General features: G+C 43.9%; 1 protein-coding gene across 6 annotated transcripts in view; it reads left to right on the forward strand.

The window, feature by feature from the left end:
- LOC116973334 (CD2 associated protein) overlaps positions 1–21,318 on the forward strand; it is a 155,602-nt gene that overhangs the window by 66,862 nt on the left and 67,422 nt on the right. For all 6 annotated transcript variants that reach the window (XM_033021294.1, XM_033021295.1, XM_033021299.1 and 3 more), the window contains 2 exons: positions 1,231–1,378; positions 17,527–17,630. In XM_033021294.1, coding sequence (XP_032877185.1) covers positions 1,231–1,378; positions 17,527–17,630 — 252 coding nt within the window. The remainder of the gene's footprint in view (positions 1–1,230; positions 1,379–17,526; positions 17,631–21,318) is intronic.

Genomic DNA, 21,318 nt, shown 5'->3' on the forward strand with positions numbered 1-21,318 from the left:
TTTCTGACATAAACTAAAGTGATGATTGATTCAGTTCTGGCCTTGGTTGTATTTTTATGCTTGTTCCTCTAACCTCAATTCCCTATTCTTCCAAACCTCAACTTTGAAAATATTTGGCAATATTTTTCTTTACTCGCAGTTGGTGTCCTGCAGCTTGTCACTTCTTATAATACCTTTTGTATACGAAACTGAAGTTTGCGTTATATTCTTGGAAAGCTAAGTATCCAGGATGTTAAATTTGTGACTTTATTTTGCTTATTGAAATTGTATAAGTGGCAGGAAACATCTTATGCTTTTGAGTGTGCAGATGAAAAATGAAAATTACTTCACTGTAGCTCTTAACTATTTTATACACCAGGATTCTGAAGCCTTTATGTTTTCCTTCAATACCTATGAAGAATGTCGAAGGATATTTAGTTTATTACAGGGCAGTGATTTCCTGCTCCAACTTTCTTATGTTGAAGTCTAGTCGCTTCCTGGCGGGGACGCGACTATTCTCTGAGTCGCATCCTTGCCCCCCTCCTCGCGGCCTACCACCTGGATTGGAGCGGCCTTTCCTGCCGGGGACCGGACCAGAGCTTCAACAGCGGCAGCGCAGCGCTGGATTCACTGCGGAGCGGGCGATGCCTTACCTGGATCGCCGTTTGGAGCTCTGGAGCGTTGGGCCGCTGCTCCAACGTCGCGGAGCTGTGGTTCGTGGAGCTTCCAGCACGGCGGAAGCAGGCTTCAACATCGCAGAGACCTGGGGCCCTTAGCCGAGGGCTGCCAGCGTTGCATCTCCGCCCAGCACGGCCTGCAGACATTGGGAGCCGCGGACTCCGGTAGGAGGTGGCCGTTTTTGGATGTCCAAGCCGCTGAGGAGGCCCTCCAGTCCTGACGTCGGACTTCCATCACCTCAGCGAGCGCGCCTGAACATCGGGCCGCCCGGAGCGGCGACAGCGGGGGGTTTGGGAGCCCACCCCCCCGACCACGAGAGGACAACAGAGGAGGACGACTGAATTTTTGGAGCCTTCCCTCACAGTGGGAATTTGATCCTGCTGTGGGAATTTCAGTGTTTAAAAAATATATATATCTTCCCCTGTGCACTTTATTATTTGTATGGCTGTATGGCGACTACACATTTCACTGTACCAATTGGTACATGTGACAAATTTGTGTCTCTTGTGATCTTGTCTTGTGAGCTTGTAGTATATTGGTTCACAGCATTCATTGCTGACATTTTTATTGCAGGAACTAAAAAGAGATACAGATACAAAAGAGGAAAACGCAATCAACAAACGAGAAAAATCAGGAAACGTTGCAAACCTGGTGCAGCGCATGAGTACTTTTGGATTTCCAATCGGTGGATTCCCATCTCAACCCAGATCTCTCCGAAGAAGTACGTATTTAATTTATAGAACTGTTTCTACGTCTAAACTTTACTCTTTTACTGGCTCAATTGTACCAGGACTATTCAAACAGCAAATATGGGGCAAAATGTTACAATAATTAAATTTAAAAGCTAACTTTTAGAGTTGATTAATTGGTTCTTCTAGCTAAAATGTATCTATTTGGTTAATGTACTGGAACAGTTTTCAATTTTTTGTAGAATTAATCGGCATTCAACGCACAACTCTTTAGTGGTTAAGGAATTAACAATAGACAATTGACAATAGATGCAGGAGTAGGCCATTCGGCCCTTCGAGCCAGCACCGCCATTCAATGTGATCATGGCTGATCATCCCCAATCAGTACCCCGTTCCTGCCTTCTCCCCTTATCCCCTGACTCAGCCATCTTTAAGAGCCGTAGCTAGCTCTCTCTTCAAAGTATCCAGAGAACCGACCTCCACTGCCCTCTGAGGCGGAGAATTCCACAGACTCACAACTCGCTGTGTGAAAAAGTGTTTTCTCATCTCCGTTCTAAATGGCTTACCCCTTATTCTTAAACTGTGGCCCCTGGTTCTAGTCTCCCCCAACATCGGGAACATGTTTCCTGCCTCTAGCGTGTCCAAACCCTTAATAATCTTATATGTTTCAATAAGAAACCCTCTCATCCTTCTAAATTCCAGAGTATACAAGCCCAGCCACTCCATTCTCTCGGCATATGACAGTCCCGCCATCCCAGGAATTAAGCTTGTAAACCTACACTGCACTCCCTCAATAGCAAGAACGTCCTTCATCAAATTAGGGGACCAAAACTGCACACAATACTCCAGGTGTGGTCTCACTAGGGCCCTATACAACTGCAGAAATACCTCTTTGCTCCTATACTCAACTTCTCTTGTTATGAAGGCCAACATGCCATTCGCTTTCTTCACTGCCTGCTGTACCTGCATGCTTACTTTCATTGACTGATGAACGAGGACCCCCCAGATCCCGTTGTAATTCCCCTTTACCCAACTTGACACCATTAACATGTCCAGAAATGCTTTGATCAGCTTTGCCAAACGAGTGCATAGCAGCCATCATATGGATGGACCAACGGCTCCTTAGCTTAGAGAATAACACAGTATTCATTTTTTTTATTGTTCCTTGCCAACATAACTTGATTGGCTTCTGATCACTCGGTAATTGCTGAATAAGGAAAATATTGTTAGTTAATTTGCTTACATAAGCTCTGGTGTCAAAAGAACATTGGAATTAGCAGTAAAACGCCATCCTGCTCTCTGACCTGTTGTGCTAATCACGATCATGTCTTATTAAGATCATGATCGTGGCAAACCGCATAACCAGGGCCATAGACAGGGCTTTAAGCTAAATAGTTGGGGTATAATGTCAACAATTTGGAAATGTATGGATGAAGTTAAAGGGAAGGAGAGTGCAGGAGAGGTTACTGAAGTATCCAGCAGAAATAATTGGGCAAAATATTTATGAATGACAAGAGTTTAAGGTCAGACAAAATGGGACCAATTTGAGGAGGGGTGGTGAATACTGAACAAAAGGAGTTATATTTGAATGCTTGCAGTATACCAAACAAAGTGGATGAGCTTATAGCATGGTTAGAAATTGGAACGTTGTGTGCATTACGGAGATGTGGCTGAAAGACGATCCAAGCTGGGAGCTGAATATCCAAGATTACACATCCCATCCAAAGTGTGTAGAAAGGAACTGCAGATGTTGATATATATCAAAGATAGACACAAAGTGCTGGAGTAGCTCAGTGGATCAGGCAACATCTCTGGAGGTAAATGATGGGTGACAGTTGAGGGGTAAGGAAAGGCCAGAACAAAGCAGGGCCGGCAACAGATGACCAAGGTAGGGTGGAGCCTAAAATGGACAATTGTTGGCTGCGGAAGAGGTGATAATGAATTCCCATACCCATACGGACCTTTATGTCCTGGGCCTACTACAGTGTCAGTGAGGCCACATGCAAATTGGAGGAATAGCACCTCATATTTGCTCACAACACAGCGGAATGAGCATTGATTTCTCTAATTTTTCAAGTAATCTCTGCATTCTCTCCCCCTCCCCCCCCCCCCCCCCCCCCCCCCCCCCCTTCCCACCCTAACCTGGTCAACTGGTTCCACTGTTTGCATCCTTGTATCCCTTCGTGATGTGCTAAGGGACTAGGGTGTGTATTGGAAGAGGATCAGTATTGATAAATGACACGGGGAAAAGGGCAGGGGGGATACAAGTCACCAGATATTTCAGTGTTCATGCCATCGAGCTCTAGAACAGGTGAAATGTGAGATGCAATTATTTTTGTTTGCTTTTGGCCTCACTGGCAATGTAGAGACAGAGGACAATCAGGTCAGTCTGGAAAATGGCTTGCAACTGGTTGGTGAATTGAGTTGAGATCCTAAGTGCAACCCTGAATGATTCTTGTCCACTGTGAGGTCATAGGCCAAGAATGGGCATGTCCCAAAGTACTCTGCAACCAACTGATGTTTGGTTACTTTTGCAATGTAAGGAAATAAAGCAGTCAAATTGCTGCATCGCGGAACAAAGTCTCATTGAAGTATGGCTCAATCACCGGATAGTGCATTTGTGGTTTTGCTTGAGTTAGTGTTTAAATCGGGGGAAATTCTCCTGTTTCGCTTTGAGTAGTGCGGTGGATCACACGGTGGTAGTGCCGTGCAAAGCTAATTGAGAAGATCGCTGGTCTTTGGCATCTCAGACTGCCCAGTACACCGTCGGAATGACATTGAAATTGTGCAAAGTAATTTGATTGAAGAGATTAGTATTATGGCAGTTACCTTTGGTCAATAATTTGTGGACGAGCATGAAATTAAGATCATCCAGTACACACTTTACAGAAGATAGACACAAAATCCTGAGTAACTTAGCTGGTCGGGCAGCTTATCTGTAGAAAAGGAGTGGGTGATGTTTCAGGTTGAGAGCTTTCTTCAGACTGAGAGAATGGTCTCGACCCGAAACGTCACCAATTCCTTTTCTCCAGATATGCTGCTTGACCCACTGAGTTACTCCAGAATTGTGTGCCTATCTTTGGTGTAAACCAGCACCTGCAGTTCCTTCCTAAACACTTCACAGAGCCTGTTTTCTGGTATTGGTGGGATTCGGGTGGAGGGGCAAGGGGCAAAGTTTATGTATTTAAAAAAAAATTGATTTATAAAGAAAAGTCAGAGGCTGCAGAACAATACAATACAGTACCTTTTATTTGTCATTTGAACCTCACATGAGGTTCAAACGAAATTTGGTTTCTGCAGCCATACAAAAAAGAACCAAGACACACACCAACACAATTCAATTCAATTCACATAAACATCCATCACAGTGAGTCTCCTCCTCACTGTGATGGAAGGCAAAGACTTGTCTCTCCTCTGCTCTCCATTCCTCTCCCGAAGTCGAAGTCAAAGCCCCCGGCGGGCGCTAGCAAGTCCGCGGCCACTCAAAGCCATGCCGGGCGATGTAGGGCCCTGCCCCGGGTCTTGATGTTGGAGCCCCCGGCGGGCGCTAGCAAGTCCGCGGCAATTTACAGCCGCGCCGGGCGTTGTAAGGCCCCCCTCCAGGTCACTCTCAACCCCGCAATTCGGGCGGGAGAAGTCGCCGTTGCCGGTGCCCCGCAAAGCGGTTTCCCAGCAGGGACCCGCGAGCTCCCGGTGTCACCATCCACCTGAGTCGGGTTGCAGCAGCTCGCCCCCGCAGCTCTCCACGCTCCGAAGCTGGCTAGCTCCACGGAGGTAGGTCCGTAGGTCCACAGCTCCACAGCTCCACAGCTCCACGGAGGTAGGTCCACAGCTCCACAGCTCCACAGGCTCCGTGACTTGAGCCCCCAGGTCGCTCTGGTTGGTGGCCGCTCCACGACGCTAGGCCCCAATGGCAACGGAGACCCGACAGGGAAAAGGTCGGGTCTCCATGCAGGGAAGAGATTTAAAAGTTTCCCCCACCCACCCCCCACCCCCCACACATACACATTTAAAAACCCATTACAAACTAAACCCTCAACAGGACATAAAATAAAAAATACACAGACAGACTGCAGAGGCCGCTGCGACATCGGTCGCGCCGCCCACCCAGATTTAAAACAGTCAAATGGGCTACTCCAATGTCTCTGTGAAGGGTGGTATTTCCAAAAGCTATAACAAGGTCCCGCATGGAAGGCAAGTCCGGAAGGTTAGATCACATGGAATCCAGAGAGTACGCGTGAATTGGATGCATAATTGGCTTGATGGTCAGAATCAAAGGGTGATGTTGGAAAGTTGGCACTGGCCTCCAGTCTGAAAATCTGGTGGTGCCATAGAGGTCGGTGCTGGGCCCATTGTTGTTCATCATTTATTTAAACCATTTGAATGAGAATCTACAGGCATGATTTGTAAGATTGCAGATGTTACTAAAATAGGAAGTATATTCGACAGTGAAAATAATTGGCAAATATCACAGTGGGATGTTGATCTGTTGGGTAAATGGATCGAGAATTGGCATATGGAGTTTAATTCAGTTAAGCTCTGAAGAAGGGTTTCTGCTCTGAAGAAGAGTCTGAAGAAGGGTTTCGGCCCGAAACGTTGCCTATTTCCTTTGCTCCATAGCTGCCTCACCCGCTGAGTTTCTCAAGCATTTTTGTCTACCTTTAATTCAGTTAAGTATAAGTGTTGCATTTTGGGAAGTCAAATAAGAGTAGGATTTTCACATTATGACCCAGGGAGGTGTTGTAGAACATGGGGACCAAGGAGTTGTGTAGTTTTGGTTACCTTGTTATCGGATGACTTCATTAAACTGGAAAGAGGGCAGAGATTTACAAGGATGAGGCCAGGAATCAAAGTCCTGAGTTATAGGGGATTAGACAGATGAGGACTATATTCCTTTGAACATGGGAGACTGAAAGGTGTGTATAATCAAGAAAGACATTGTTAAGGTAAATGCACAAAGACTTTTTCTCAGCGAAAAGGAATACAAATTTTCAAAGTGAAGAGAGATTTAAAACAGTCATTAATAGCAACATCGTAATACAGGGTGGTGCATGTATGAAATTAACTGGTTGACACAGTACAGTAACAACAATTAAAAGATAGTTGGATAGGTACATGAATGGATAAGGTTTAGAGGGAAACAAGGTGGGAAAATGGGACTAGCTGAGGTGGGTATCTTTGTCAGCATAGATGAGTAGGGCTAAAGGGCTTTTTGATGTAGCTTAGAGAGTGAATAATTTACAAGTGCCTGTAATGTATAATGCAAGGCAGAGAAATATGCAAAGCTTAGACGGTGGCTAGTGGTTGCATAGTGGTCATGTCACTGGACAAATGTCTCCTATCCATGTTCTCCAAAGATGCTGGTGACCCACTGTTACTCCAGACTTTCTGCCTTTTTTGTAAACCAGCTTCTGCAGTTCCTTGTGTCTGGAATTCCACAATGTATTTTTGGCAACTTGTATCAACTGATTCTGCCACCCTTCAAAATTACTGTTTATATTTTTTTACAAGCCCAGCCGCTCATTCTCTCAGCATATGACAGTCCCGCCATCCCGGGAATTAAGCTTGTAAACCTACGCTGCACTCCCTCAGTAGCACGAATGTCCTTCCTCAAATTAGGGGACTAAACCTGCACACTGTCCAGGTACACTACATCCACTGGCTCTCCTTTGTTCATTTTCCTAGTTACATCCTCAAAAAATTCCAGAAGATTAGTCAAGCATGATTTCCTCTTCGTAAATCCATGCTGACTCGGACCGATCCTGTTACTGCTATCCAAATGTGCTGCTATTTCATCTTTTATGATTGACTCCAGCATCTTCCCCACCACCGATGTCAGGCTAACTGGTCTATAATTCTATGTTTTCTCTCTCCAGCCTTTCTTAAAAAGTGGGATAACATTAGCTACCCTCCAATCCACGGAACTGATCCTGAATCAATAGAACGTTGGGAAATGATCACCAATGCGTCCACGATTTCTAGAGCCACTTCCTTAAGTACCCTGAGATGCAGACCATCAGGCCCTGGGGACTTATCAGCCCTCAGTCCCATCAGTCTACCCAACACCATTTCCTGCCTAATGTGGATTTCCTTCAGTTCCTCTGTCACCCCAGATCCTCTGGCCACTAGTACAGCAGGAAGATTCTTTGTGTCCTCCATAGTGAAGATGGATCCAACTTACCTGTTCAACTCATCTGCCATTTCCTTGTTCCCTATAATAAATTCATCCTTTTCATTCTTCAATGGTCCAACTTTGGTCTTAACTAATTTTTTTCTCTTCACATACCTAAAGAAGCTTTTGCTATTCTCCTTTATATTCTTGGCTAGCTTACCTTCGTACCTCATCTTTTCTCCCCGTATTGCCTTTTTAGTTCTCTTCTGTTGCTCTTTAAACATTACCAAATCCTCTGGCTTCTCGCTCATCTTTGCTACGTTGTACTACTTTTCTTTTATTTTGACACTGTCCCTGACTTCCCTTGTCAGCCACGGTCGCCCCTTACTCCCCTTGGAATCTTTCTTCCTCTTTGGAATGCACCTTCTGTATTATTCCCAGAAATACCTGCCATTGTTGTTCCACTGTCATCCCTGCTAGGGTATCTTTCCAGTCAACTTTGGCCAGCTCCTCCCTCATGGCTCCATAGTCCCCTTTGCTCAACTGTAATACTGACAACTCCAATTTACCCTTCTCCCTCTCAAATTGTAGATTAAAACTTACAATATTATTGTCATTACCTCCTAATGGCTCTTTAACCTCAAGTTCCCTTATCAAATCCGGTTCATTACACAACACTAAATCCAGAATTGCCTTCTCCCTGGTAGGCTCCAATACAAGCTGCTCTAAGAATCCATCACGGAGGCACTCCACAAAGTCCCTTTCTTGGGGTCCAGTACCAAACTGGTTTTCCCAGTCTACCTGCATGTTGAAATCTCCCATAACAACCGTGGCATTACCTGTACTACATGCCAATTTTAACTCCTGATTCAACTTGCACCCTATATCCAGGCTACTGTTTGGGGGCCTGTATACAAGTCCCATTAGGGTCTCTTTACCCTTACAATTCCTTAGTTCTATCCATACTGACTCCACGTCACCTGTTTCAGTGTCACCCCTTGCAAGGGACTGAATTTAATTCCTCACCAACAGAGCTACCCCACCCCCTCTGCCCACCTGTCTGTATTTTCGATAGGAGGTATACCCTTGAATATTCAGTTCCCAGCTCTGATCCTCTTGTAGCCATGTCTCTGTAATTCCCACAACATCATATTTGCCAATTTCTAACTGAGCCTCAAGCTCATCCACTTTATTTCTTATACTTTGCGCATTCATATACAACACTTTGACTTCGGTAATCACCTCCCCTCTCACACCGCTCACAATTGGCCCTGACCGTACTCTCTTATCCCTTCTCGAACTTTCCTTCCCATTAATTTGGGAGTCTTTTGTAACTTTTCCTGTACTCACTTTTCCTTTAACTCCCTCTTTATACTCCCTATTTGTCAATCCCTCCCCCCCACTATTTAGTTTAAACCCACACGTGTAGCCGTAGCAAACCTGCCTGCCACAACCTCGGTTCCCCTCCAGTTAAGGTGTAACCGGTCCCTTTTGTACAGGTCACCCCTACCCCAGAAGAGATCCCTGTGGTCTATAAATCTAAATCCCTGCTCCCTGCACCAGCCCCTCAGCCACACATTCAGATTCCCTATCTCCCTGTTCCTGTCCTCACTAGCACAGTACTGGAAGCAATCCAGAGATATCTACCCTAGAAGTCCTGCTTTTCAGTCTTCTTCCTAACTCTTTAAACTCGCGTTGCAGAAACTCCTTCCTCTTCTTCCCGATGTCATTTGTGCCTATGTGCACAACCAATTCCAGCTGCTCACCTTCCCTCTCGAGGATGTTCTGAAGTCGGTCAGAGACATCTTGCACCCTGGCACCAGGGAGGCAACAGACCATCCTCGCATCTCGCCTGCCGCCACAGAATCTCCTGTCCGCACCTCGGACAATGGAGTCACCCACTACTATGGCTCTGCCCGACGTTGGTCCAGCCGGTCGAGTCCCATTTCTAGGATTGGAGCCACCGACATGTCCACCACTCGGACTTGAAGCGTCGTCTCCCTTGACAGTTCCCAAGAGGGCTTACCTGTTTTCATTAGGCACAGCCACCTGGGTCTTCAGCACTCCACGGTTACTCCCCTTTTTCTCAGTCACACACCTTCGTTCTTCCTGTATCCTTGGCGTGACAACCTCACTGTGGGTATTGTCCAGGAATCTCTCGTTATCCTGGATGGCACTGAGGTCATCAATCTGCTTCTCCAGTGCCCCAACACGGTCCTTCAGGAGCTGAACCTGGACACACTTACCACAGTTGTAGCAGCCAGAGGCTCCATCGGTGTCCCTGACCTCTCTTCAGTATAAACACTGCTGTAAATTCTACATGGTAAAACCAAAATGTATAAAAATGGCCTTCATTAAAATGTGACAATGTGCACGTTAACCACATGTGATTTTTTTCTATTACAAATCTCAAATTATGGAGTACAGAGGCAAATAAATAAATGATGGGTCTTTGTCCCAAACATTATGAAGGGCACTGTAAATCAGCCGATGAAATGTGCACTGCAGAAAAGCCGGGGACTTGGCTATTGGCCCCTTTAAAGGGCCCTGAGAACATGTGTTGTAAATTAAGGTGAAGAGTGGTGGTGAGTTTATCACGCTGACCAAATGCACCGCAATCTTGTTTCACTGCTGCTTGTGATACACTGGTGTATCACAAGAACTGGTGCATCTTGGAGCGGGGCCGTACATCGCCCGGCGCAGCTTTAAATGGCCGCGGGATATTCCAGCGCCCGCCGGGGGCTCCAACTTGTGATTTTTGGACCTGGAGCGGGGCCGTACATCGCCCGGCGCGGCCTAAAATGGCCGTAGGACTTACCATTGCCCGCCTGGGGCTTCAACATCGGGAGAAAAATGGAGAGCAGGGGAGAGAAAATACTTTGCCTTCCATCACAGTGAGGAGGAGGTTCACTGTGATGGATGTTTGTGTGAATTAAATTGGTTGTGTGTCTAGTAGGAATCGTTTTTTGTTTGTATGGCTGTAGAAACAGAGTTTCGTTTGAGCCTCACTGAGGTTCAAATGACAATAAATATTGTATTGTATTTCAGTGGCCTTAGGAAAGCTTCGGTTTTGTTAAATTCTAGTAATCTAGACACAAAGGGGAGCATCATATTTGCCTGAGCAACAACAATGTTCTGGAGTAACTCAGTGGGTCAGGCAGTATTTCTCGATGATATAGATCGGTGATATCTTGGTTTGGGACAATTCATTCTATTCGCCTTTTGTGTACTCTCTGTTTGGAAGGAAATAGACAGATAACGTGTCTGGTCTGATTTTGCTTTAGATTCCACCTTCTGCAGTCTCTTGTCTCTACGTTGTCAGATGCTGGTAGGATCAACAAATACAGTTTGGGGTGGGGTAATTCCAAGGCTGGAGTCAGATTTTTTGGCAGATTTCTAAAATGAGAGGATATAAATTAATTTTAGACTTCAAAAGGGTTTTGTTTTACTGATGGTTTGCTTAAGCAGTAAATTAACTTATGGGGATCTTCTACCTTTTTTTAAGTAGGAAGAAACATTAAAACATTTGTTTGACGGTGGGCAAGTTTGGTCCTGTACGTGCCTGATTCCTTGCAAATGCGTACATATAGACGTGATTTCCTAATCCTGAACAAGGTGAAAACTCTGGCTGCTACATTCCCTGAGCAGCATAAAGCCTTCCATTGGTTTGAATAATCATCTGATCATTACAGGAAAGCCATATTAAAACCTGGAATAAGCTATTCATTGACTAGGGGCAGTTTTCACTCCCACTCTTCACACGCACACACACACATAATATTTTCTTCCATTGAATTTGCACAAAATCATTAAGTGTCATATGCCTACAATTTCTCAGCTCTCTATTATGAGTAATGAATCTCTTAGTCCTGCACAAGGTCCTGCAAGATTCAATTCATTTCATTGGATTACTTTCCAACAAATCTGATGTTTTGGCATCACTGGGGCTTGTACACAAAATAGATTGAGAATCTGTTTTGAAGTTGCCGAACTAAGAGGTGTCTGACAGGTCTTCTGATTGCTGTGGAATTTTGGAATGGCAGATGGATAGTTATGTGGATTATTTGCAATGCAAACTATCTTCAAATCTTTGATCATTGCACTCCCAAACCAATGGTGATTTTTTCACAAAGCAATATGGTTGAATCCTTAGAATCAAACATTCTCATAATTGAGAATACATTAAATGCTATCATCAGTTTTGTAATTCAGTTATGATTTTCTCTTGCTCAACCCCTCTGCTGCTTTCAAAACCAAGAAGTTCTTCACTCACATTGGATATTTGCCCTCTGCATTTGGCCTCTATCTTCAAGTTGCACCCCTTGCACAATCTGCCACAGGTAATGATGGTCCAATTGTACACGGCCATTGTAGAGTCTGTTCTCACCTTCTCCATCATGGTCTGGTTTGGCTCAGCCACCAAGCACGACACCTGGAGGCTGCAGCGAATCGTCCGATCAGCAGAGAAGGTTATTGGCTGCAACCTTCCCTCCATTGATGAACTGTACACTGCAAGGGCCGGGAAGCGAGTGGGCAAGATCATCCCTGACCCCTCTCACCCTGGCCACAAACTCTTTGAATCACTTCCCTCTGGAAGGCGTCTGCGGATTGTCAAAGCTGCCACAGCCAGACATAAAAACAGTTTTTATCCACGAGTAGTTGCTCTACTCAACAGCCAAAAATCTGCAGCCTCCCTTTGATCTGGTATTTTGCTGGTTCACATGCTTGATCAATGGTGTTTTATCATTAATGTTTTATTATTATTAATGTTTAGTGTTATCCGAGTCATTCGTAACTGTCAATGTATGCCATGTTGTTACTTGTGGGCGGTGCACCAAAGCAAATTCCTTGTATGTGAATACTTGGCCAATAAACTTACTTACTTAAACTTACTTACTTGTTATTTTGGACTACTCTGAAACCATAGCTGCCTCTTGTACCTCAAGATCTTTTAAATGTTGTTATTGTGCCTGCCTCATCACCTCTGGCAGCTCATTCCATATAAAGGGGCTGTCCCACTGCGGCTACCTAATCTGCGAGTTTAGAAGAGTTTGCCCTCGACTCAAACTCCCAGCATGGTCGACACATGGTCCTGGGAGGTCCTATGAGGTCACTGGAACTCTCCTTCATGCTCGAGGGAAGTTCCTGAATACTCGCGACCTCAGCTAGGTCGCGGAACATTTTTCAGCATGTTGAAAAATTTTCCGCGAGTAAACATTGGTCGGCATGGTTCTTTTGAACTCGTAGTGCAGTGGAGTGGGGTCGCTGTGTAGTTACAGGCAGTCGAGGGCAGCCGTAGGCAATGGCTCATTGGAGTTTTCACGGCCCAGGAAAACAGACCGGTAGGTTAAATGCCCGCTAAACTTTATTAAACGTTGTCTGACTTCTTAAAAGTGTCTTCTCCCCTCCCCCTCCGCACTCTCTAAAGGACTTACCGTACACTGTGCAGCCGTCTTTTACCTTCCTCTTCATTGCGGGTGTGAATTTCAGACAGCGCTCCCCCGCTTTCCCTGGCCCCCGCCTTTGCGGTGTGTGTGTGTGTGTGTGTGTGTGTTTTTCTTTCTTTCATCGATGACGGTCGATCCAGCTCGAGGTTCGTTAGGCGAGTGCCCTCGAGCGTGAAGGTCGAAGACAGTCGTCTGAACTTGCGGATTACGTTGCCGCAGTGGGACACCTCCTTAAGCATTATCCTCATTGTGGCAAAGTTCCCCATTGGGTCCCTTTTAAATCTTTTCCGCTCTCACCTTAAACTTACCCTCTTGTTATTTTTTTATTCCCCTTCCATGGAAAAAGATGTCACTTATTAATGCCCCTCTTGATTTTATACACCCCTACAAGGTCCCCATTAGTCACCCCTGCTTTAATGTTCCACATTGACTTAACTATTCTTAAATGTTTTTTTAATGAAAGCTAACATTTTAAAATCCAGATGTCTTTAACCTGTTTACAAATATTCAGAATTGGTTTTGTTTCAAGAGTACCAATGTAATCAAAATGAATCCTTAATGTTAATCCACATGTTTGGATTTGCCAAGCTGCCAGTACTGTATGACTGTTGACTGGCTTAATTGCGAAAGCTGTTGCATGAGGTGATATGGGATTTTTTAAAATATGTCCTAGCATGCCGAAAGCATAAATAAATATCAATTATCTGATATAAGCAATTGCTGTTGAGACATTTAATTGGCCAGTCATGAACATTGTTAGAAACATAGAAAATAGGGGCAGCCTGCACCGCCATTCAATATGATCATGGGGGATCATCCAACTCAGTATCCCGTACCTGCCTTCTCTCCATACCCCCTGATCCCCTTAGCCACAAGGGCCACATCTAACTCCCTCTTAAATATAGCCAATGAACTGGCCTCAACTACCTTCTGTGGCAGAGAATTCCAGAGATTCACCACTTTCTGTGTGAAAAATGTTTTTTTCATCTCGGTCCTAAAAGACTTCCCCCTTATCCTTAAACTGTGACCCCTTGTTCTGGACTTCCCCAACATCGGGAACAATCTTCCTGCATCTAGCCTGTCCAACCCTTTAAGAATTTTGAAATATAATTTCTATAAGATCCCCCCTCAATCTTCTAAATTCTAGCGAGTACAAACCGAGTCTATCCAGTCTTTCTTCATATGAAAGTCCTGACATCCCAGAAATCAGTCTGGTGAACATTCTCTGTACTCCCTCTATGGCAAGAATGTCTTTCCTCAGATTAGGAGACCAAAACTGTACACAATACTCCAGGTGTGGTCTCACCAAGACCCTGTACAACTGCAGTAGAACCTCCCTGCTCCTATACTCAAATCCTTTTGCTATGAATGCTAACATACCATTCACTTTCTTCACTGCCTGCTGCACCTGCATGCCTAGTCCAGAACAGTCTGAAGAAGGGTTTCGGCCCGAAACGTCGCCTATTTCCTTCGCTCCATAGATGCTGCTGCACCCGCTGAGTTCCTCCAGCAATTTTGTGTACCTTTGCCTACTTTCAATGACTGGTGTACCATGACTCCCAAGTCTCGTTGCATCTCCCCTTTTCCTAATCACCATTCATATAATAGTCTACTTTCCTGTTTTTGCCACCAAAGTGGATAACCTCACATTTATCTACATTATACTGCATCTGCCATGCATTTGCCCACTCACCCAACTTATTTGTCACTTTGCAGCCTCCTAGCATCTTCCTCACAGCTAACACTGCCCCCCAGCTTCGTGTCATCTGCAAACTTGGAGTTGTTGCATTCAATTCCCTCGTCCAAATCATTAATATATATTGTAAATAGCTGGGGTCCCAGCACTGAGCCTTGCGGTATCCCACTAGTCACTGCCTGCCATTGTGAAAAGGACCCGTTCACTTGTTGTCTTTTAAATCTCAAGTGTTTGTCCAATTTATAGCTGGTAAGTTGTTGGAACCTGAACTCTGCATCTTTGGGATTCTACCTGTTGTTGTACTTACTCGGTTATTGAATATTCATTTTTGTTATATTTATGGACTGGAAGGCAATCGCAGGATAATGATGATTGGGTGGGGAAGTCGATAAATGATAAATGTTTAGGTAGAACCAGGTGAATAACATTGTGGGCACTGCATGAGACAGTGGTTAGGAAAGCATGATCAGTTGAGTAGTTCTTGTAAAGACCTGTTGCAATCACAAAGGCAGTATCCTTCAATGTTTATTTACTTGTATGTACTTGAAATAATTACACACCTTTTTAGCTTCTTTTCGTGAGAAGCATTTTTTTTTCCCCAGTCCTTTCAGCTTGTATCCTATAGAATTATTGAGAGAGATCAAATAAATTATTAATAAGGGTTATGAAAGCAGAAAATGCTGGAAATGTAGCAAATTACCAACATCTGTTGAGTTTATCTCTCCCTAGATGCTACCCACCTTGCCCAGCATTTCAATATTCTTTTTACTTTTACATTCTAGCATTGTTTTTTGTATTCGTTAGTGACGGCTTAAACAAAAAAAAAAAAAGTTTTCTTTATTCTCCAACGCATTTTCTAACCAAAGTCATGAGAGTTGTGTGGACTCTAGCAGTAGACTGCAGCACAGTAGAGCTGCTGCCTCAGTTGGAGAGACCTGGGTTTGATCCTGACTGTGGATGCCGTCGGTGTGTAGTTTGCATGTTTCCTCTATGACTGTGTTAGTTTCCTCTGGGTGTTCCGGTTTCCACCCACATCCTAAAGATGTACAGGTTTGTAGATTAATTGGCTTCGGTAAAAATTGAAAATTGTCCCTAGTGTGTAAGATAGTGCTAGTGTACAGGGTGATTGATCACAGGTCGGCGCGGACTCGGTGAGCCAAAGGGTCTGTTTCCACGCTGTATCTCTAAACTAAATAAACTAAAAATCCTAAAGACGTGTGTGTTTTCAGGTTATTTGGCTTCTTTTTAAAATAAAACACCTGTAATGTTTTGGGAGTGGATGAGAAAATAGGACAACGTAGAGTGAGTGTGAATGAATGATCGATAGTCCGTGTGGACTCAGTGGACCAAAGGGCCTGTTCCGTGCTCTATCTCCAAATAAAGACTGAAATGTCAGATTTAACTTTGGGAATTGTCAGCAAGCCCTGAACGTGTGCATTTGACAGTGCCTGCAGGGGAATCTGTGAATTGCTGCAGTTTCAGTTGTTGAATGCCAACAGGATTTGCCCCAAATTCTGTGCCAGTCTATTTTAGTCTTCAAAAATAATATTTTGCCATAAAATTTGGAGAAAATACGTGACAGCAAATTTTGTTATTGCAGTTGAACATCAGTGCAGTGCAGTAACATAGTGTGGCTTTGCATTAAAAAAAATCTCTTCCTGTTGCAGTCTCTCATTGTCCTCTTAAATGTAATTTAAAATAAAGTAATTAGGCAGGCAATGTTCATTCTGTACATCAAAGTCATGTTTTTCATTTTTCTGGGGATTTCACATTTTATTACTTTTTAGATTCCATTAAACTCCCCTTGGTTACTGAAAAGTGTGCTTATGTTAAAAATTCCCATTTGGCATGCACAAAGTTGAGGTGAAACTGCGTGGAAAATATAAAGTTGATTTTTTTTGAAGTGGAATTAAATAATTAAGTTAAGATCCAGGGTTGTTACAAGCATTTACAAAACTCTTCAAGTTTTGAACTTCAAAAACATTGAACTTTTAGAATTAAACATTGGCAGGTGTTTGCTCAATTGAACTAATTGTAATTGATCTGAGAAGCTAAAATTAGGTAACGTAATTTCAAAATAGATTTGGAACCATGCATTTATGGAGTTGGAGAAGTATGATAGTACTATAATTTAGTGGTATGATCTATTTTGTATGCCAAATTGCTATGTTATGCAATTCCAGCTTTCCTAAGCATGTAGACTTGATTCTGAGAAGGATTCTAGCTTCGTATCATAAGTTAAGGGCCTGTCCCACTGCAGTGACCTAATTTACGAGTTTAGAAGCGTTTGCGCTCAACTCAGACTCGCATGGTCGACACGTCGACCTAGGAGGTCACTGGAACTCTCCTCCATGCTCGAGGGAAGATCCCGCATACTCGCGGCCTCAGTTTGGTTGAGTATGCTGAAAAAATTTCCGCGAGTAAAAATTGGTCGGCATGGTTCTTTTGAACTCGTAGTGCAGTGAAGTGGGGTCGCTAGGCAGTCGAGGTAGCCGTAGGCAATCTCCATTGCTGACTGGACATTTTAATTGGCTCATTGGAGTGTTCAGAACGAAGGAAAACCGACCGATAATGTTAAATGCCCGCTAAACTTTATTAAAAGTTGTCTGGCTTCTTAAAAGTGTCTCCACTCCTTCTCCACCCCCCCCCCCCCCCTTTTCTCCCCCTCTCTCCCCCTCGCCGTGCTCTCTAAAGGACTTGCCATAACTATGCCAGCCGTCTATTACCTTCCTGTTCTTTGCGGGTGCGAATTTCAGACAGCGCTCCCCCGCTTTCCCTAGCCCCCGCCTTTGGTGGGTGGGTGGGTGTGTGTGTGTGTGACAGTCACTGAAAAGTCGCGTTAGTGGGACAGGTCCTTTATACTCTACAATATGAAATGTTTTCAGACAGTATGAAATATAATTTCCGGTGCATCCATCCCAACAGGAAGATCGAAAAAGCGACTTTGTGAAGCAACATTTGATTACGTACCCCAAAATGAGGATGAATTGGAAATAAAAATCGGAGATGTCATTGAAATAGTTGAAGAGGTAAGATATTATTGCCATTGAAAGCTAGTAATTTTCAAAATATACTTAAAGTTCGTTCAATTAAGAGAAAATGAGTGAAATGCACAATCCATGAAAATTTAGATCATAATTTGTTTATCCACTGCCCGCATATAGATTAGCTGAAGAGAAACGAGACAGCTGGAATCTGCAGCAGAAAATGAGCTTTTGGATGAACTTATGGGTCAGGAGCATCTGTGGAGGCAAAGGGATGGTCGATGTTTCGTGTTGAGACTGTGTCAGGACTGGGAGTGCAAAGGGCAGGTGCCATTAGAAAGAAGTGTGGGTGAGGCAGGAGCTGGAAACAATTAAGTGGATTCAGATGAAATGTGGTTGTTGGGCAGATGGAGAATGAAAGGGTGGAGATGGTGACAGAAGTAGGGAGATGATTAGTTAAAACAGCAAAGGGTTGCAGTTTATGGAATCTGATAAGAAATAAATATGCTGGGTGGAAGTAGAGACGGGGGTACTGAGCAGATGGGAACAGTGGTGGTAGGGAACATAGGACGCAGTATGGTGTGAGGGTAATAGTTAGTGGTGAAGGAGGACGAAACTCTGCTTTTTCTATGGGAATGGTGCCAAAATATGGTGACTTTGCTTTGTGACTGTGCATACTTGGCAATAAAGAACCATTGAGAAGATGTTTGCAAAGAAGGGGCCATATGCGAGGACCTGATTTGATCAGGAGGAGAGGGAGGGGATGTAGATTAGCTGAAATTGGGAAATTCAATGTTCAGGCTGTTGGGTTGTGGATTGGCCAGATGAAGTATGAAGTGTTGCCCCTCAAGTGTTCTTTTGGTCTTGTCTTGAAAGTGGGCGAGACCGAGGACGGACAGCTAGGTTGTGGGAAAAGAAATTGTGTTAAAATAACTGGCAACCAGGAGCTCGAGGGAATAATGTGGGCAGAGTAAAGGTGGTCGGCAAAGTAGTCATCTAATTTGCTGATGTAGAGTAGATCACAGTGAGAGCACTGAACACAACAGACAGGTTGGAGCAGGTGCTGGTGAATTTCTGTCTCTCCTGGGTGGAGGTGAGCTGTTCATCTCTCTGGGTGGAGGTGAGGGTCAAAGTGTAGACTCTGATATTAGACCTCCTATGGCTGCAGGGAAAAGTACTGCAGGGTGGCCAAGGATAGGTGGAAAGAATGAGCGAATCAGGTGGTCATGGAAAGAGTGGTCCCGACAGATGGGCGGGGAGTGGAAAATGTGACTGGTGATAAAATTGTGTTTTAACTGGCAGAAATTACGAAGAATGTAGTGCTGGATGCGGAAGCTGGTGGGGTGAGAACCTGTTGACAAAGACTAAGTGCAACTGTATTCTGAATTATCGATTTACCAAGTACTTGCGTTTGTTTGAAATGTCATGATGAGTTCCTGGTTACAACCCAATTTAACTCCTCTCCCAGAACTGTCCGTCCATCATCCCCTCCACTGCCAGCTTGAGATCATATGCAAACGACTTTCCATCTGGGCCGACTCCAACCCAACAGAACAATGAATTCTCCAGTTTCATGAAGCCTGCACCCGATCCTATCTGTCTCCTGGTAATTTCCCCCAGATCCTCTCACACACCACCTTCTTTCAAAACATTCCCCAGTTTATTTCCCCTCCCTCACCGGGTTCAAACTACGTCACCCACTGGCTGGATCCACCATTCCTCTTATTTTGTTCCACTCAGCATCTTTCTTTCTTATCAGATTCCATAACCTGAAACCTTTTGTTTCCACTTGTCACATCCCTACTTCTGTTGCTATCTCACCCCTTTCTCCCTACACCCAGCTCTACCTGCACAGTACCTCCTCCTCACCTGGATGCACCTCTCCCACTCGCCTCTTTATACTGGGTGTCTCCCCTTTACTCTGTCCTGATGCAGGGTCTTGACCCAAAATCTTGACCTTCAATTGCCTTCAAAAATGCTGCTTCGTGACCCACTGAGTTTGTCCAGCAAGTTGTTTTTTGCTTCTTTCTCAATTCCACTGTGTACAACTATTTTTAATTGCAAGTGAATGCTGCCAAACTGGTTCAAGAATTTCTGCTAATGTCTTCGATAAGCCTGACGAGTAGGAAAATATGTTGGTATTTTCCAAATATGGATTTGAATAGAAAAGTCACGCAGCTAGATACAAGATACAAGATGCAAAGAATTTATTGCTAAGTATGTAAGAACATACAAAGAATTTGATTTGCCATACAGTCATACCAGAAAAGCAGCAAGACACACAACTACATGCAAAATTAACTTCCTCCTTTCCCCGTGGTCAGGGCAGTTGAACCATCCACAGTCGGGGCGATCGAAGCTCCCGTGATCGGGGCGGTTGAAGCTCCTGTGGCTTGGAGCTCCGGAAGTTGATCCCTAACTAAGGGATCGCAAACTCCACTATGTTAAGTCCGCAGGCTCCTGAGGTTGTAGAACCTTAAAATACAAATTGCTCGTTGTAGGCAAAATGTAAATTGGACAAATATCCAGGCATTTTATTTTTAGTTATTTAATTATAAGACATGGTGTCTTGCTTACGTTTGCAACTTATTTCATTTGGCAAAGTCAAATCACGTTGTTCTCATAAGGAAATGAAAGATTGGAAAGGTTTGTGGGTATGTGGTTAGCTTAGGCAATGGTACAAATTATGTGAAACAGCAAATTGAGTGAAAACAAAATTCAAAATTGTATGGTTCGTGTAGAAAGTGTGCTTCTCCATCTTGCTGCATTGCTGGTGTCGCTCCTGATTTGGCTTGTTGATGTAGTGTGCAATCTTTTTTTTCTTTCATTATCAGTCTATCTTTTTTTTCCAAATGTTGACTGACTCTTGTGAAGTCACTGATTTATGTTGTGTGATCTCAAGGAAAATTGCCATTTATCTCCTGGTCTCAAAGCAATAATAATTGTACTGAAGGTTCAAACGTTACAAATGCTTTCAATGCATGTTTCTGACGAAAGCATGAGTTTCCTCTCCAAGAGGGCAGTCATACAAGTCTGGCATTGGTTCAAAATGGTTCAATGTTTGCCCTGACTCTGAACCAGCAGAATGTAAACATGACATAATTTGAGTTGAGCAAAGTGCAGATTGAAAAGGAAACGTCAGACCTTGTGTCATCTTCATACCTATTCTCCTCTGAATCAGAAGGTCGTGGTTTCATGTCCACCCCTGGACCAGAAATATAAAGTCGATATATAAACCTTGCTTGTTCATGCGTTAATAATACATTGACACTGAAGGTGGGGCAGAATTTTTTTTTGTGCTGCTTGGCAAAGCTGCTCAGGGTTTTACATTTTCACCTGCTTTTTAGCAATGACATTTCAATCATCCATAACTTTGCAAGCAATTAAATATTTGCCAGTGGAACCTGAATCAAAATTGCTTTTCCTCCATCAATCTTGGGTAAATTCTGTTGTTGCATTCCTTCTAAATGTACCACTGTCAAGCCATGTCTACCAGTCACATTTGTATATAGTGCCCTTCCTGAACATATACTTCTGATCCCATGAGTTTCAAGGCATCAGACTGAACAGGCGAAGGAACCCTTATGATTCATATCGGCTGTCCTCAGCTGATGAAGGCTAAATTATGAACACCACTTGGAGGAGCTATTGAACAAGAGCAATGATTAATTTGAATTGCTTTAGTACAGTAATATAACACCACAGTTGTATTTTGCAAATGACATAATTTGCA

The sequence above is a fragment of the Amblyraja radiata genome, chromosome 5 (assembly GCF_010909765.2).
Source record: "Amblyraja radiata isolate CabotCenter1 chromosome 5, sAmbRad1.1.pri, whole genome shotgun sequence".
Classification (NCBI taxonomy): domain Eukaryota; kingdom Metazoa; phylum Chordata; class Chondrichthyes; order Rajiformes; family Rajidae; genus Amblyraja; species Amblyraja radiata.